Genomic DNA, 19,850 nt, shown 5'->3' on the forward strand with positions numbered 1-19,850 from the left:
TGCTCATGAAAAAAGGAACAATTTTTTAAATTTAACTTTAAACCAACAGCCTTTGCTACATATCAAAATCATTGTAATTTACACGACAATTAAAGACGATAATCAAAATAAATAGATAAAGAATATTATTTTTGTCTAAACAGAAATCTATATTAATTTCAGTAAACATATCTTAAGCAATTGTAAAAAAAGAAAATCTGAAATCGTGCTGACGGATTTGATTATTAAACTATTAAATGTCTGATAAAGGAATTAATGATTAATGGTCTTTGATTTTTTTCGTAATTAAACTATATATGTAAGTATTTATACGACTTTACATAAAAATTAAAAAATTATAAATTTAAACTTCCAAGAGTATAATAATTCATTAGTTCATTGTGCTTTTCACGATATCAGCAAACGTTTCTTTACACTCATTTAATTATTATATGCTATACTAAGTGGAACATTTTATGTTTATATAAATGATAATGGTAACCAAATGCTCCTTATAAACACTCGTCTATTTCTGTTTAAAATTTTTAATCTTTTTTTTGTTTGTTATAAATCGTTAAAATTAATATTTGCAGATATATATTTAAAATATATAAATAATGCACATATATATTTAAAATATATAATATAAAATGTATAAAGTACATAACAATATATTATAAATTAAAATTATTGGTAAAATAAAGATGTATATAAAAATAAAATCTTATCAAAATATAGACAAATTTTTATATTACTTTTATATTTTTATACATTTGATATATGATCTCATTTCTTCTCAATTTAGTATATGTAAATACATATTAGAAAACTTAATAATTTAATCTTGCAAGTGAAATTAACAGAAGTTACTGTTATTGTAACTTCACGACTTATTTGTTGTGCAAGCAGTGCAGTGACAATGTTACTTCATTTCTGATAAAAAATAAAACACACAACAAATAATATTACTGTGTATATCGTAGCATAATTTTATTTATTGCATCATAAACGACACTGATTTATCTGTGTATGTAAATGAAGTAATCACAAATGGAACAAATTCGTTTAATTCTTTATGCATCGTGTTAACGCATAAGTTAAAAACTATCATCTCGTTTTGAACTTTAATATGTCCCTAAACAATTGAACAGTATACAATAGAGAACATAACCGAAATAATAACGGTGAAAAATTGTTGATAATTTAAACTGTTACAACATTATAAAAGAAAATCATACAATCCATTTGATCTTATTTTAAAGCATAGAACTATTTTGATAATTCTAAGTCTACTCGATTTTTTTCAAAGATGATTTTATATCATGTAATGAATGAGAAAGTGAGCATCTTTTTCCAAAAATTGTAAAAATTTAAATATCTTTAAAAACATTGAAAAATTTCTTTGGTCTAGATTAACCATCATTTGAAGTCTCCTTTTTACAACAAATACTCGAAACTTGCTGTACAATCTTTTCAGCATTTTGTTAAACTTGAAATATTACAATTAAACGACAAAAATTTAAGAAATCTTGACATTTCGTCATTTAATCCTAACGTTCAAAGTTCAATAAAATGGTGAAAAAAATCATACAACAACAGCTTTTAAGAAATCATTGTAAAAGAGAGATTTCAATTTTTAAGATCATGGTGAATCTAATTATTTAGAAAAAAATTTTTTATTATTTTCGGAGATGTTTGAATTTTTACAGTTTTCGAGAAAAAAAAAGCTGTTGTACGATATATGAAAAATAAACTCAAGACTGTAAAAGTTGTTGTATATACTTTTGTTTTTACGAAGTTACAACAGTTTAAATTATCGCCAGTTTTTCGTCATTGGTTCAGTTATGATTTTATGTAATATCAGTAAAAAGTAAAATTAATATTATGTCTAATGAAAAGAAAGAAAAAATTAAGAAATACTTCGTTTTTTTCTTTTAGCTATTTTGGGCAGAATAACAGACAGACACAAAAAGAATGATGGTTCTCCAGCTGGAACAAGCGTGTCCGGTTCAGTTTGGATACGTTTCACCTTAAACGTTGACTTCATTTATAAAAAATCTCCGAACTCGAGGATTCGTCGTGGTGATGTGTTTCTTTACGTACACTCAGCCGACTTAGCTTGCAGATGCCCGAAAATCAAACCAAACAGGTAAGTTATTTAAGTTACATGAAGCTTGCAACGATTGATTGCAATATACATTTGATATACATTTGACACGAGAATCAATTTTCATTAACGATGGACAAAATGGGGATTGATTCTTCGATCCCTTCAATCATTAAATATCATATCGTTATACTTTTATTCATAAAAAATCAAACAAAAATTTACCGGATATGAATGAATCGCATCAAAAATTAAAAGAGAGAGATATTGATTGCTATTTATGAAAAGTATAATCCCGCAAAATCTCAGACATTTTTTTTTATCATATATATATATATTTTTGCATTTAAACTTTATTGCATAATAATATTAATTATAATGGTCTTCTAAGTTTTATTGTTTATTCTTTTGTAAATTAGTAATATTATTTCACTATAAAATGAAAATTTCTATTTAATTGTAAAAAAGTTTGCCAGCTATTTATTAGAAATATATTATAGCTGGTATTATGAAATAATGGTAAATTAAAGTTGTATGATATTTATTTGATAAAAAAAATACTGAAAGTTCGATTTAACTGGATCTATATAATGATTGAAATTTACTTATTATTATCTTACTTATCTAAGAAAAACGTAATAATGAAATTACGAAATAAAATATTTAAATAGCGCAAGATAATCTAGCTACAGTTATATATGTATATATTATATATTATATCTCGAACTAAAGATATAAGATATTTCGAACAAAAATTTCGAAAGTAAATTTTATAAATCCATTGTGAAAAATGTCATTAACTATCGTATTATTAAAATACAAAAAATATAAGGCTATTATATTACAAGTCCAATGTTATATTATAAATCCAATGACCATTATGAAAAATATTATTAATTACTTTGTTATTATATTGTAACTACTATGTGATAAAATATATGAAAGATATCATATATTTATATAAAAATATATTAAAATTATCATTATACAGAGTGAGCTATAAGTAATAATAATTGGAGATAATTCTACATGAAGAGATAAATAAAAAATTTAATATGAAATTTTTTTTATCCGAGGCCTTGTTTTTGAGAAAATCAAAAAATATATCAAAGAACAATTATTCAATTCAAGTGTTAAATATATTACACAATATTAAAACAAAAAAAAATTATATAATAATTTGATAAATTAAAGAACAAAAATATATATAGTATTCGCTTAATTCATCGAATTGAATTACATATATATGTTGCAACGGCAGCGAAATTTCCAATAGTAATAACGATAAGAAATTGAATATTTTGCAAAAACCTGTTGTCATTTATTTTTTTATCGTTTTCAATGAACAGAAACAACCAAGAACAAAATAAATAATCAAGTTGCATTTACATTAAATTGTATCGATTTTCTCGAAAGCGAAATTTCAGACGAAAAAATTTTATACCAATTTTTTGTTTACTTTCGCACCTCCATTGTTTTACCAATCAATACTGTATGAATCTTATGATATAATCTTTCATTATTTTATTATATATTATTTTATTTGGACTTTTATTATTTTAAAAATATTTTCATTTATTAAATTAGTAAATATATTTAATATTTGAATAACTAAAGTCATGAATGCACCATAAAACGAGTATGCTGGATTTTAAATGATCTGTTATAGTAGAACTCCACTTACGAGATGAACTTGTCTGGAAACAAATAGTTTATATAGTTGGAGTTGTTACAATAGATCCACTGATTCTCCCCTCTATTGGTAATTTTTCGTACATGTAAGACTTTCAGGGTTCAAATAAATGAATTCAATCGACAGGAGTTCATTTAATCGAACATCGATTAAAATTTGGTTAGAATAAATAAACTACAATATAAACTACAAACGGAATTATACTGTATTATATTTTTTTCTTTTTTTGTTTTTTCCTCGTAAACAAACAAAATTTTAGGTATATACAATGTGTGTGGATGACAAACGTAAATCGACTAAAAATACTAATTGATATTTCCAGGTCGTACTTGATTCTTGGCCAAGAGAGCGATGGCGGAGGTCAAGGTGGACTGACAGTGACACAAAGGTCGATTGTGATCGAATGGCGCGACGAGTGGCATCGTCGAATGCGACGCTTCCAGCGGAGGGCGAAATCGTGCCATTGAACTAATTTGCATCACACCAAGGAAAATTAGACGGAGAAAGAAGGGAAGATAGAGAAAATAGCGGAGAAGAAAGGAATGGAAACAAAAGAAAAAGAACAAACAAGAGAGATAGAGAAATAGAAGTTAAAACTTTACTCGTATACGTAGAAAAGGATGCACATTCATTTTCAAAACTGCCAATAGCTGTATGTACTCTCGCATACTTACTTCACGCATGAAATAAAAATACTCGACGACATCCTAAGATTAATGATAAGTAACGATGAAACTCAAATAAAATGAAATGCAAGTGAGAATCGAAATTTATGTATCGTAGAATATAGACAGATTCCATGTTGTATAAAAAGATTTATAATTTGTTGAAGCCAAATACGTCGGAAATCAAACATCTATATCTATAAAAAGGAAAATTTCTTTTATTTTTCTTTAATTATATATTTGATTATTGCAATAGTTTTCTTTGATTATTTTCATTGAAACGACACTATCTAACATTTGACATTTACTTGAGATATTTACATACGTATAATATCACCAGTAAAGCAACAAATAAAAATCAATTTCAATTCAATATATTAGTACATAAAATGTCTATGTTATATATTTAAATCGTAGAAAATATAGTAGAAAAGAAAAATATTAATTAAAATACTAAAAAAATTTTTTAAATTATTTAATTTAAGTATTAATCAGGAAATAGTTTCATTGAAGACTACTATGTTCTTAAAATGATGTAGTTTCGTTAATATTTATCTAAAAATAAAATGTTATGTTATGCAATTCCTATATATGTTAAAAACATATTCATCAAATTTTTAGTAACATTTTTGCATCTTAGAATTTTATTTAATAAATTAAAAATTTATTAGATAAATTACAAAGTTTATTTAATAAGTAAGAAACGTATTTATTGTACCTATTGTACCTATCAAAAATTAATATACACATCTCTGTATGCGTTCCTTATAATTTTTATATAAAACGTATAAAACAAGTAAATTCCTATTATTTTACAATGTATTACTGTATGTGTTTTTGCAAAATAATAATTTTTTTTTAGTTTTGAAAAGAATTGTGTATACATTGTAATAACAAAATTTCTCACATGCATTTCATGGAACCAAAAATGCAATATCTTGCATTAAATTAGACTTAGACGTTTATATCAATATACATTTTCTATAAATTTATAGTTTGTATTTCTCTTTCTGTTCAACTTATATTATAGATCAGAAAAAATTGAAATTACAGAATAACGTACAATAAAAAGGTGTTCCGTTTTATAAATTATAATTTGTAAATTGATTGACACATAAGCTATGTTGCAGTTCAAATATGGAACAACCTATGTATTCCATTTTTTACAAATCTAACGTTTTTGATCCCTTTTGCTCAAAATATGAGAAAAAAAATTGATAAGAATATATGCCATTAAATGTATTAATATCAAATCGAATGTGCAGTATTGGATAGTGAATTAGAATTATATGCATATCAGTTATAATTGCCATTTCGTACAAACGTGTAATTTTCATATTTTATTATGCTACTAATATATTAAAAATTCGAAGAATATGCAACATTAACACGCGTAAGCAAAAAGATAATACGACATAATAAGTTTATTAATAAATTTATAACACTTTCATATTTTCTTTAATTCGAACTAAATTCAAATTGAAGATGGGTTCGTAAAATTTATCATAAAATATATAGTATGTCAAAAATAGAAAAAAAAAAATTCATTTCATCCAGTTGGAGATATCTGTCTAAAAACTTGTTTTTCTAATTTTTAAGATGTGTATGTAACTCTAAACAAAATCAAAATTACTATTATCCCCTTTTATTTTATAGAATTTATAGAGATATGCCATAGGATACATCTATAATACAAGCAAATTACTCAATCAAATAACAATATACAATATTATGTATAATTTACATAATAATTGAAATAAGCACGGTATTTATCATTGCTTGTAATTTGCCGATACATTTAACACGAATTTAGACAGACTAGTTTTTATTACATCAGATTTTTTTTATTTTACACATGCTGTAAATTTTATTAGGTTTTATTGTTAAAAAAATTATGGACACAGACTTTTTTTGGCAAAAAGGATCTTTATATCGTGTGTAACAAAGTCTTTGAATCGTTCTTGCAAATGGCGATACTTTATCTCTCTCAGTCGGAATAAGTTTATAACTTTGTAAATGATTTTTTTCCCGCTCTCAGACTTCCCATTTTTCTCATGTAATCTTTTTTTTTTTTAATTTATTTATTCTCCTATCATTCGATTATCATAAATCGATCACATTTACGAAAATATAAGCGTACGTTGAATGTAGATTTTCTTGTACATTTTCTATATAAATTATTAAGATTCTTTTCTAGTTGATATTATTATTAGTATTATTATTGGTAGCAGTAGTGATAATAATAGTAGTAACGATTATCGAAAAAATATAGAGGCTAAGTTCGAAATATGTCGAAATAACTATTCATCGAAATGATCGGTTACTACTTATTACAAAAAAAAAAGTTATCATAACTGCCATCTTACTTGAAATATTACAATAATTAAAGGTAATCTTGTTGTCGTCACGATATTTGACGAGACATTAAAAAAAAATGGTATTTACTTAGTTTAATACGCTTTATTATAAAATTTCGTATAAAAGAATATGTGTATATTAATAATCAGAAATTTCCTTTTACAATTACATAACATAAACATAATTGTTCTTCCGAACATTAAAACTTGTTTTTTCTGCATGCTATTCGTGTATACTTCGACAATAAAATATACCCCGATTATGAAAGTTTTACAAATGAAATGGAGAACGTTATTAATTAATTATAAACAACATTCACATATACAGATACATTAAATAGATAATTGTCGTGCTTAACAATTAAGTTCCTAACAGTGAACATATACCATACAGTTTTCCATTGAAGTTTTAAACTCGTTACATCAATTATTGCGAATTTTTTACGATATTCAACAATTTATTTTGTTATCAACTCCTTTTAAATAAACAACAAATAATTATCGAAACTATTAATTCACTTATATATAGGACATTTCACATTCATTTTTACTTAAACGATTCAAACTAAGAATCTTGCTTAATTAACAACAACTTTTCAATTAATTACAAGTTTAACGTTTAGTAAATTCTACTTTATCGAACATTTCTGTGCATTTTTATTATGGTATATATCATAATTTTAATTTTAATAATGAACACATCATATTATTCTTAAGATATCCTGTACTTGTTTATGTCAACATTTATTCTTGTTGGCATTTTTTATCTCAAGTCGCGAAAATTTTATTTCCAAAGGGTTTCTATTAAGCAATAAATTTTCATTAGTTTATAATATTATAAACCCATGGAAAATTTAAAATTTACTTAAAAATCTCTGAAATAAATTAAAACTCGGAAAAAAACTAAATTTTTAAGTGATTTAATACCATCTAATAATAAATTTCACGGCAATGAAAACTCCGTTTCATAAAGAGTATAGTTTGTCATTTTTAAACCAAGTATATAAGAAGTATAAGAAGTACAAGAAACGTAAAAAGTGAAGCAATTTCCAAATTTAAAAAATCCTTTATTAATTACTAGTAAAAATCGAAACAAAGAATTTGTAGTACAATTTTAAATGAAATTTCAGTTTAAGAAATTAAAATAATCCTAATTTGTAATAAAAACATACTTCTTGAATGGAAAATAACAAAACATTCTATATAGCAATACAATGTATTTATGTACTTACCATATTAATGAGTATCGAATGCTGCATGTGTTCATGTGACCATAAGCAGACTTATTAAAAAAAAAAAACGACCAAAAATTATATCCTCTAAATCTTAATTTACGTGGTCCTTTTAGGAGTTTTCACACGTAGAAGAATTCGTTTCTAGTTATTATTTTTAATTACTTAATCACTAAAATATATTTTTATTACGAAAGAAAGTTTCACAATAAAGAAAAGTTTTTCCATTTGTTTTCCATATCATTCTTATTGTAATAGGACTTGACAAAATCTTTTGCCATTTTCTGGAAAAAAGTTCAGTTGGATCATTCTTCCAAGTCATAATTTTCAAAACGCTAAAAAGGAACCACGCGAATAAAGACAATGAACATAACTAGCGATACTCGATTGAAAGACTATTGTTCAACATTGATCACAAGAAAATTTTTGTAAAAGAATCATGCTTTAATTATTATAATCTCATTGTTTGTGAGACATTACTTCGAAGATTCACTGTTTCCGTCGCCTATGCTATAATTACGTGTATAAAATGTACCAACGTAAAATAGCTTTAGTATAAGTAAAGAATATATCAGCTATTCGCAAAATTAGTACATATATTTGAGTGTTAGAAAAAAAAAAACGATACACGTACAGACATGATGTAATTGCGAGAAAAATCGATCGATCGATGTGGTTTGTTATTTCGATAAAGTCGTTAACGATATCGTAACCGATCGAATTTTGTAATATTACAAAAATACGTGTTTAATTCCGTTCTATCTATTTCGAAATAATTTGTATACATCTTCCAATCCTTTTATAGATGACTTAGGAATTGGAATAATGTAACACCTTGATTTTTTGCATTCTGAAAACTGTCCGCATTAAAATTTACAACAAGAAATAACTGTGTTTATTCAATTTCTTTCACAAAGATACGACATCGATAGATAAAAATTTGTTCTCATTGTTAGTAATCAAAAAATAATATCAAACGAACAATTCATATCTATACATATTCATAAAACAGACTGCAAAAAATTAACAGTTAAAAATTAACGATCATTCGATGTCATATACCTATACAAAGTACACAATATAGAAATTGTACAACAATACAAGTAGCTAACAATATAGAAATAAGGATCTTAGTTGCGTTGTTCAATTCCCTTTGTGCTAAAAGCAGAAACTGTACCGTTTAATTGAGAATCGCGCGACAGCATCGTAGGTGGAAGAATACCGATTATTATAGGTCCGAGAGTTTACGAAATTCTTGACCAGTTGTATATCGTAGAATATACGCGATATCACAATAAGTGTGCTATTTATACCTCTACATTATTAATCGATTACTGTTGTACCACGATTACGATTTAGATTCGATTAAATTATTAAGTGTATCGTTGTGTATTGTGGTGTAATAAATGTGATTAGTTGTATGAATAATAAATACAATGCATAAGAAAGATATAGATCTGTCATATTGATTTATTTCTACCTTTCTTTATAATCAATGTAATATGTAATATCACAAATAAATTTGTAAATAGAGACTTTTTACTCTGCTATAATTTGATTTTCTTTAATAATTTTATTAATTCTGAGAACAAAATAACATGTCTATTTACTCATTAAACTTAATACCTGATAACCGATTGGGAAGCAAAGCAGGATAACTAAGAAATTCTAATAACATTGTCCAATGAATTTTAACTTCTTTTTACGTTTCACATTCAAAAATGTATTGAATGTATATATGAAAATTTTTGTCTTTTGTTTCGAGAAAATTAATTTCAGAAAAAGGAAATGTTTTTCAGCTTTTAATACACAGCTTTTTTATGTTTCAACTGTAAAAGTTTTAAACACAAATATTTTATATAAAAAATAAATATTATATAAAAAATAATTCTACAAGCTTCCAAATGTAACAATAATATTATAAACATTTAAACATATTTAAAGAATACCCAAAGTAGAAAAGGCCTCCAGAATGTACCAATTTTTGTAAATAGTGTAGACTCCATTATTTGAATCAAATTTCAATGTATGCCCGATTAGACTCTTTGGTCTTCGATCCATTTTGGAGTATTGTACAATTAATTTTATAATCAATAATAAAATAATAAAATTCACTTAGAGCTTTAAGAACGATAACACAATGCAATATATCGAAAGACATGTGTTTCAAGATGAATGCATTTTTAAATTTGTTACATGCTTTTCATTTAGTATTAACCCTCTTACGAGGGACAGTCAAAAAGTAAGTTTCACTCGTTTATAGCTTTTTGTGTATTAATATAATAACCCTTTGCACTCCAAACTATTTTTCAATTTTTCTTTTTTTTTTTTGGCAATTTGACTGATAATTTAAAAATATCGAGTACGACTCAACATAAGAGTTCCTGTAATAAAAACTGTTGTCGAGTCACAATTGACAAAGAAGTGCAAAGGGTTATTATTATAAAGATATTTCGAAACAATGTACAAATTTAATACTTCTACTTTGAAGTTGTGTCAACGACTGCCGCTACAATCTGTTATTTGCTACCAATCGTAAAACATGCAAAGCACACTAGAAATAGCATCCAAATTGAAGATCCGTGCTATCATTCGCTTTTTTGGAAAAAAAGTGTTTCCGTACTGAAATTTATCGTCAATTGTGTGATGTTTATTATTATTATGAAATATCAAACTATTGGGAAATGCATTTCATTCAAGAATGGGCGTACGGATATTAAAGACAATTACCGAGACGGAAAGCAATCAACTGTGACAACAAATGTCAATATTGAAAGTATTAAGGAACTAATTGATGCAAACAGATGACTCAGTATTGATTCTTTGAAAAAATTGCGAAAAGCGATTAAAGATCGATGACCAAGAAAGTTGAGAAAGACATTATCCTCCTCCACGACAATGTCACACCACATTCGGCACGATTCACGAAGGACCTGTTGCAAAAATTTAAATGGAAAATGTGACAACATCCTCCATATAATTCGGACCTGTCACCTTGCGGACAATTTCCACATTTTTGAAAGCAGAGCTTGCAAAGCGACAGTATCATTCGAACGAAGAAGTGTCAACATACAACATACAACTCAAGGATGATCATCGCAAGATAGACGGAATTTTTTTAACGAAGAAAAATCAAATTCAAAATCATTTTTCAAGGTAATTCTTTTAATAAGTTTGATTCTCATGATGAATAGACAAAGAAAATTTTAAAACGTGTTAACTGAATCTCAAGGACAATTTTATAAAAATATTTTTTAACAAATCACCTGCTTTTTACTGCATTATACTTTTTACTGCGTTTTTAGACATTTGCTTTTTTTTAATAATTAAACAATTAAAATGTTTTCTTTTGTTAGTTAACAAACAAGTTAATGAAATATCATATAATGAATCGCATGTGTAATTCACATGTGATTTATGTTACTTATATTTGATATTTTATCATATTCAAAACCATAAATCAGATTTGTCATGAATGTTAACTCTGAAACTTTATAGAATATTAACTTCTTTTTTAAAAATTTGTATAGAATATTTAATCTCTCATTTTGTTGTAAATGATTAACGTTAATCGTCGTAAATAATACAATAATAATTAACTAATAATAAACATTAATAATTACTTAACAAAATTTTAACGAAAATGAATAATTGTGAAATGTAATAAAAATTACAATATATGATTTATGAAAGTTTTCGTGAATTTCGTTACTACGGTTCAAAATTATGATAGTCTACATTGCCATCTAATCTTACATTATTACCTCTCTTATATTGATGCATTATTTTATTCAAATTCAGTTATATTAAATTATCTATAATATAAATTAATATTTTGATATGTCATTCTTTGATATAGAAAGAATTTGAAATATTTCACAAAATACCTATTAATTGTATTTTAATACTCTTTTATATGGTAGAAAATAATATGCAATTTTATTTAAACTTTTCATAAGCATATTAACACTTATGAAAAAAGATAAACATTCCTATATCATTTTCTTTCTATTATACAACTATTTTCTGTGTCTCTAACTCGAAATGTAATTTTGCACTAATTACATAACTCATTTTGTATACCAGTCAAAACCCTTAATATCACTTCTTTAATTTCAAACTTTCACTTTTGATTTAAATTTAAATAGCAGAAATAAGAATACAATTTAAATAACAATCGCTTAAGATTGTAGTAAGTAAATAATTCTTATAATTTTATTTGAATTATTTTCTCTCGATCTTGTAATAACTTATCTTTTACATGTATGCAAGACATGACTTATACTACATTTTCTTTCATATCTCGAAAACGTATAGATCTATAGTATATATCATATTTTTTATTCAAAATGATCTACCAAACATTTTGGCAAAATCTGACGGCTTAGATTTGGAATATCTTACATATGATTATTTAAAATTAGCGTTAATTTGTAAATTGGCAATTTCTGTTTTTATACTGAGGCAACAGATGGCGCTTTAAACGTAGAAATGCAATTTACTTTAAGTTGTGATTTAAATATTTATTTCGCAAAAACATAAGACAGTGATAGAACAAACAGCTGTTAATTACAAATATACAATAATCTGTAATCATGTTTTTACCTTTACGCGTCAGTCGCGTACTTGCTGTAAGTTATTTTTGACAATAATATGATGTATATCGTAATTCCTAGTATCATAACCTCTTTGATAATCTTATATAACTTTGTTTATTTATATAAATTTATTATATATTTGTGTTTAATAAAATCAGTTTTAGATTTTATATTACTAAAAATACTTTTTAACATGATTATTAAGCTATTTTTTATATTTTTGTTCATTTAGAGTAAATACGTATTAAAGATCTTACTATCTAATGTCAGATAATTTTATGTACTATTCTTAATTTGACAAATATATCATCCATTTATATATATTAATATATATGATGCAAACATTATATTCTCCAAATACCTTAATTATTTACCTTACATCTAGAGATTTCAATTTGTAAACATATTGAAATTGCTTTCTCCTTCCTAATGAATTTTTTCTTTCTTCCTTCTTGAATAATTAGAGATTTTGAAATATATTTCAATTATTATTATTCTTTTGCTCAAACAGAATTGCAAGAATGCTAGAGGATTACATACTTCAAGCATTTTTACCTCAGATCAATTATTTGTTGTATGTATTACATAAATATAAAATTAATAAATGTTTTGCCAATATTAATTTATTTTAATTTTAATAGCATAGAGACAGCGAAGTTGATAATCCAAGTATACCGTTTGAGTTCAATGAAGCAAATAAGAAACGAATTGAAGCTCTTTTGAAAATTTATCCTGAAGGTCATAAACGTGGTGCAATGATACCTCTATTGGATTTAGCTCAACGTCAACATGGATGGTTACCCATTTCTGCAATGCACAAAGTGGCAGAAATACTAAATGTTCCTCGCATGCGAGTCTATGAAGTTGCAACATTTTATACAATGTTCAACAGAAGACCAATGGGAAAGTATCATGTACAAATTTGTACTTGTACACCATGTTGGTTACGAGATTCTGATTCTATTGTAGAAGCTGTAACCAAAGCTACAAATTGTAAAGTTGGTGAAATGTCAGCAGATAAATTATTTACTGTTTCTGAAGTGGAATGTCTTGGTGCTTGCGCTAATGCACCAATGTTCCAAGTTAATGATGATTACTATGTAAGTATAAGTATAATTTCATGAAAATACTTCATTTGAACCATCTTTTCATTTTTGAAACATTTTGAATTGAAATTATTTTAATTATGCATTAAAAAAATTTCATTATAAAACTCTCTTAAATAAGCTTATTCTATTGTCAAAATAAAAATATTAGAAACAAAATATTTAATTATTTAGAATTATAATGTAAATATGAATAATTATGAATGTAAATATATATAATACTAATATGTATTATAGGAAGATTTAACACCAGAAACTGCTACTACCATAATAAATGCACTTAAAAAAGGTGAAAGACCACCACCAGGGCCACAAAATTCTCCTAGATTTGCAGCAGATCCAGCATCTGGCTTAACATCATTGACTTCCCCACCACCAGGACCTGGATTTGGTGTTAGATCAGATTTATAATTTATTGTATATATATAAATAATATATGCAGTCTGTCAAGAATTTAGCACTGATTGAATGTATAAATAGAATGTCTAATACTTAAAAAATAACATGAAATGTAATCAATTGTACCTTACACATTTAAAAACTAACGATTTTCGATTTTATTTGTTAATTATTAATTGAAATTTAATTCTGTTTTTTATTTAGATATAATTACATATAATTGTTAAGAGCTGTATTATAATGTGTGTATATGTGTATATATATATATATATATATATATATATATATATATATATATAATCAAATTTTTCAAATATGTGTAAAAATTTCTCCCATCAAAACTTCAAAAAATAAATTTGAATGATTTGATACAAATTTTACAAAAATATTTGGAAATTTCTATAAAAAAAAATTTTTACAAACATTTAATATATGCAATAAATTGTTTATAACCGTCTATACGTTCATATATTATTTTATCATATTATGATCATAAAAATTAAAATATTAAATCCATTTTAATTTATACACTTTCTTTTAATCTATACATAAACATGAAATATGAAATCTTAACCTAATTCTAGGAGTAGGAATCTTTAGTAATAGACATAATTTTAATTATATAATAATTATATTTAAATTAATTTTCGAAGAAAAGTAAACAAAATTTTAGTTAAACTAAAATACTGTAAGTATAATTAATTTACAATACTGTAAAAGAATTTAGATGTTAATCAACCAGAACGAATTTTGAACATTGACCAACATTTTATAAAATACAATACTAAATTTTAAAAAAAGAAACGAATATGTATATATATATATATCATTTTAAATAATTTATAATTGCTTCTATCATTGTATAATACATCTCATTAAATCATTCTGTTCTTTGACATTTACTTCCTATTTATAACAAATTTCTTAAATGTTTTAATTTTTAAATAATTCATTTTTCTTGTATTGTTAGGTGGTTACATTAAAAAAAAGAAAAATACATATACATGATAGTTTTGCATAACATTTCATTAATAAATATTCTCATAAAACCTAAATAAAAAATTTTAAATCATCGCTTTATATTCTGGAAATATAAAAAATTGAAAATTCTAAAATAACAATTCTCATAAAAATTCTCGTAAAAATTCAAAGGTCTCACGTTACTCTAAATATATATTCAATTGCGTTATATACAGTAAATAGTAAAGCAATGATGCATATTGAACACGAAGATTTAATTCGCATGTATCGAAATGATTTAAAGAAAACATATTTTTCAATGACAGAAACAAAAAATTTACAAAATTTTAATTATGTTCTATGTATATATTTCAAATTTATTAATGATTATTATTTCATAAATTCGTTTTATGGTAAAACGTTGAACGTCTCAGATTATAGTTATAAATTCAAGCGAAATAGTGACATTGAATATTCTCCTTTTAATGTCATACAATAAATTTAGTCTAGATGGAGCTACTTGTTTAGTGAATATATTAAGTTTTGAGGTTATAGCAAGTTTGTGCAAGAATAACATTGGTAGTGTTATTGTAATACAGCATTGTTTAGGCAAAGAATCGTCCTTTCATTCGGACGAAAATTAGACTTCTTAAAACAATTATGTGAGCAATTAAAGCTTGCTGATCAATTCTACGTCAATATGTCGGCTCCGAGCGACGTTAAAACAATGCAAGCGTACAGATTGGCCTTCCTGGCCGTCTGACAAATATGAACTTATGGCATAATTTCATAACTTTAGAAAGCGATCATGGTCAAGGAAAAACCAAATTCAATCCGTATTTACGATTCAGAAGGTTATAGACGTAGAGCTGCATGTATTTGCGTCAAGAACGATCTTGAAGATGAGGTGAGCCAGCAGATGGCACTTGATATTTTACCTTTCATTAATATAGCTATATTTTTATTTATTCTAATTCAATTATTATCCTTTATTTCAATGAAATAAATACAAATTGTATTTTTGTATAATTTATAATGTAGGTACTTTTGGTTACATCCAGTCGAAGACCTGATAGTTGGATAGTACCTGGTGGCGGTGTTGAACCAGAAGAAGAACCCGCAGTAACAGCATTAAGAGAAGTCAGAGAAGAAGCTGGTGTTTTAGGACAATTAGGCAGATGTCTTGGTATATTCGAGGTATTAATTTTCTTAAAAAACATAATTATTCATTATTTGCAATTATTTAACACAAACATAATAGAAACGAAAATATAGAATGAAAATATTTCATAAATGAGTTATTCAAACATATGTGGGTGATTAAATTAACTTTTTTTTATTTTTATAGAATGTGGAACACAAACATAGAACACAAGTATGGGTTATGCGAGTAACAGAAGAGCTGCCAGAATGGGAAGATTCACGCGCTATTGGTCGAAAGCGAAAATGGTTCTCTATACCAGAGGCCTTGCTACAGCTTGCTCAGCACAAGCCCGTCCAGCGTTCTTACATACACAGTCTCCACAATACCAATCCTCGACATAATCCCAATATTTCACCATCTCATCATTCACATACTACTGTAACGTCTATTCAGTTAATGAATAATTCTAGTAACAATCCTCATCTTAACAAACATAGCTAATATTAAATACCATCCATTTGCGTGAACAATTGCTATCAAAATGTTAAATATTTGTTGCTGCTCCTTTCCTTTCATACAGTTACTAAAGTTGTATTTTATATGTAAAATGATCATTTATACATTTTTCCTTTCCTTTTTTCATTCTTCTCTTTTTGTTATTCGTAATACAATCGCAGTGGGTCTTGTTAATATACTGTACTAGTACTGCTACTATACAATTACTACCATCATTACTATCACTATTACTACTATTGTGATTAATATTGCTATTCTACTATTAATACTATTATTATTACAGATACTATTATTATTATCATCATCATCATCGTCATCATCATTATTATTGTCACTGACTTTGCTGTTATCGACGTTATACTTATTCATATAAATTAGTTAATAAACTGGTCCATAAAGGAGCAGTTTCTTCAACTTAATTTTCATTTTTTGTCAATTTTTTAACGAAAATAGTGCTTATACTCGATGTATAAATAAGTACATAATTTTCATACGTAAAGTGGATGGTGTTTTATGCAAAAAAAAAAAAGAAAATTCCACAATTAAAATACTTCTCTCATGTTTAAATATACTCAAAGAATGTTATAAATCTCATGATGAAACATATCTGTGTCTTAAGAGTTTGTTTTGAAAGAATTTTATTGGTATGTGATAATGATTTAAATTTGTTTGTATAACAATTATTTTGCATACCGTGACTATATATAGTTTACAAACTGAATTGTTTCCAGAATTACACTAGGGATTGTTTAGAATATGACTTTAAAGGAAGCAAAATTTTCTTCATATGCCATTAAAAAAAGGCTAGTATGAAATATTTACATGTAAAGTGAAATATAAATACGTGGGTGCACTGTAAATTTTTGTAAAATTTTATTTCTTGTTATTATGTATTTAAATTTTCTATGACTTCCTAAATGTCATTAGTCAAATATTATAATTTCATAATAATGTCATTAATTTGTATTGTTTCAAATTAATTCGCACAAAAAATTGCAAATAAAATACAATGAAAAAATATTGCAAAAATGTTGATAGACTAGTCAATTTAATGAAAATATATACATCTATATTCACTTAGTCACGTATAATGTTTTTCGCACAACGTTCCATCCACGTGTTCAACCCGTATCTCTGTTATTAGAGAAAGGTAACTTTTTAGAAATTTATATTAAGAATAAATTTGTTATTGCTATATTGAAATTTTTTAAATAGTATTTTAAACTAAAACATTTTACCAAAAACAACAAACTCAGAGAATATTATATATTTTTATATATTGTTTCATTTCATAGTGAGGTTAAGTTACTCGTTTATATATTTAATTATTTAAGTTTTTCTTATTTCTAATTACAGCTGTATCTTTCTTAAGATGACTTTCTATAAAGAAATTACTAAAGAAATGGAACATGAGCAAATAGATGAAATGGATGAGAATATGGAAGAGAGTAGCAGTGACAGTGATGAAGAAGATTCAATGGGTAGTGATAAAATAGAAGAAAATGAAGATCAGAAGAATGAATCTAAGATATATCTTCCTGGAAAGCCTCTAAAAAGTGGAGAAGAACTTGTTGTGGACAAAACAGCATATCGAATGTTACATCATGCCCAATCGGGCGCTCCTTGTCTTAGTTTTGATATTATTTTAGATGACTTGGGTAATAACAGAGAAGATTACCCATTAAGTATATATCTTGTGGCTGGAACTCAAGCTGCTAAAACACATGTTAACAACCTCCTTGTTATGAAAATGAAAAATCTGTATGATATAAAAGATGATTCTGATGATGACTCAGATGATGATGAGTTAAATAGTGAAATTGATATGAATACACCAGTTATGTCTGTTGCACCAATAAAGCATCAAGGTTGTGTCAATAGAGTTAGGTAAATATATATTTTTATTATTTTTTAATATAGATAAATTATGTAAATAATTTGAAAACAAAATTTACCACTAATGAAAATATGTTTATCTATTTCAGATATATGAGAATTGGCGAAAAAGCTTTTGCTGCAAGTTGGAGTGAATTAGGACGTGTACATATTTGGGATTTGAATAAACAGTTAAATGCACTTGATGATGATGAATTACTTCGCACATATCGTAAAAAATGTGAAAAAAATGATGGGATCATCAAACCAGTATTCAGTTTTAAAGGACACCTTTCAGAAGGATATGGCCTTGATTGGTGTTCAACAGAAGTAGGCATACTAGCTTCTGGCGATTGCAAGGGTAATATTCATATATGGCATTTTAGTAATAGCAATAATTCTGCAATTTGGCATGTGGATCAGAGGCCTTATAATTCACATGCACCACACAGTGTTGAAGATATTCAGTGGTCACCTAATGAAAGACATGTACTTGCTTCATGTTCTGTTGATAAAAGGTATAATCTTAATTAATGTTTTAAGAGATTCATGTAAATTTTTAAATCGATTTACATTTTATTATTTATTTTAATATCAAATTTTTAATATACTTTTGTATTTGTACTATTTAGTATCAAAATTTGGGATACAAGAGCAAATCCACAATCTGCATGTATACTAACAGCATCTGGCACACATACTGCCGATGTTAATGTCATCTCATGGAATCGTAAAGAAAATCAGTTTCTTATATCTGGTGGTGATGATGGTTTACTTTGTATGTGGGATTTACGTCAGTTTGGTCCTAATGGTTCAAGTCCAGTAGCCATATTTAAGCAACACACTGCACCTATTACAACGGTAGAATGGCACCCTCAAGATGCCAATGTATTTGCTTCTGGTGGAGCCGATGATCAAATTGCTCAGTGGGATTTATCAATAGAACCTGAGCAATCAAAAGAAATAGAATATAATGAATTAAAAGAACTGCCACCACAGTTGTTATTTATACATCAAGGTCAAACTGACATAAAAGAATTACATTGGCATCCTCAATGCCCTGGTACTGTAATATCAACAGCACATTCAGGATTTAATGTATTTCGTACAATTAGTGTATAATCTATCTAATAAAATGCAATATTTATAAAGTCATTTTTATTATATCGAATTTTTTTATAGCACTTAGTAGTTATTTTTTTTTCTACGTGTTAAAATG

At 26.0% G+C, this 19,850-nt stretch overlaps 4 protein-coding genes across 5 annotated transcripts in view; all 4 read left to right on the top strand.

Annotated features, from left to right (window-relative positions):
• LOC122536747 (netrin-1-like) overlaps nucleotides 1-4,790 on the top strand; it is a 108,402-nt gene extending 103,612 nt beyond the window's left edge. Inside the window, exons 6-7 of the mRNA XM_043669376.1 lie at nucleotides 1,918-2,128; nucleotides 4,102-4,790. Of these exons, the coding sequence (XP_043525311.1) occupies nucleotides 1,918-2,128; nucleotides 4,102-4,246 (356 nt within the window). The 3' untranslated portion in view covers nucleotides 4,247-4,790. The remainder of the gene's footprint in view (nucleotides 1-1,917; nucleotides 2,129-4,101) is intronic.
• Nucleotides 4,791-12,499: 7,709 nt separating this feature from the next.
• On the top strand, nucleotides 12,500-14,229 carry LOC122536746 (NADH dehydrogenase [ubiquinone] flavoprotein 2, mitochondrial). Its single transcript, XM_043669375.1, has 4 exons — nucleotides 12,500-12,664; nucleotides 13,143-13,205; nucleotides 13,273-13,731; nucleotides 13,975-14,229. The coding sequence occupies exons 1-4, from the start codon at nucleotides 12,629-12,631 to the stop codon at nucleotides 14,146-14,148; spliced, it is 732 nt and encodes a 243-aa protein (XP_043525310.1). The 5' UTR covers nucleotides 12,500-12,628; the 3' UTR covers nucleotides 14,149-14,229.
• A 1,369-nt stretch (nucleotides 14,230-15,598) lies between these two features.
• On the top strand, nucleotides 15,599-17,293 carry LOC122536738 (diphosphoinositol polyphosphate phosphohydrolase 1). The gene is made up of 3 exons (XM_043669364.1): nucleotides 15,599-16,003; nucleotides 16,138-16,293; nucleotides 16,445-17,293. Exons 1-3 carry the CDS (start codon nucleotides 15,905-15,907, stop codon nucleotides 16,739-16,741), a joined length of 552 nt encoding a protein of 183 aa, XP_043525299.1. The 5' UTR covers nucleotides 15,599-15,904; the 3' UTR covers nucleotides 16,742-17,293.
• LOC122536737 (glutamate-rich WD repeat-containing protein 1) lies at nucleotides 17,274-19,784 on the top strand. 2 transcript variants are annotated; one of them, XM_043669362.1, is made up of 5 exons: nucleotides 17,274-17,400; nucleotides 17,488-17,559; nucleotides 18,113-18,643; nucleotides 18,742-19,149; nucleotides 19,264-19,784. In XM_043669362.1, the coding sequence occupies exons 2-5, from the start codon at nucleotides 17,513-17,515 to the stop codon at nucleotides 19,751-19,753; spliced, it is 1,476 nt and encodes a 491-aa protein (XP_043525297.1). In that variant the 5' UTR covers nucleotides 17,274-17,400; nucleotides 17,488-17,512; the 3' UTR covers nucleotides 19,754-19,784. The 2 variants fall into 2 exon arrangements, with proteins under 2 accessions (XP_043525297.1, XP_043525298.1); XM_043669363.1 differs by lacking the exons at nucleotides 17,274-17,400; nucleotides 17,488-17,559 and adding an exon at nucleotides 17,760-17,906.
• Nucleotides 19,785-19,850: the final 66 nt, after the last annotated feature.

Source organism: Frieseomelitta varia, unplaced genomic scaffold (assembly GCF_011392965.1).
Source record: "Frieseomelitta varia isolate USP_RPSP 00005682 unplaced genomic scaffold, Fvar_1.2 scaffold_869, whole genome shotgun sequence".
Lineage (NCBI taxonomy): Eukaryota > Metazoa > Arthropoda > Insecta > Hymenoptera > Apidae > Frieseomelitta > Frieseomelitta varia.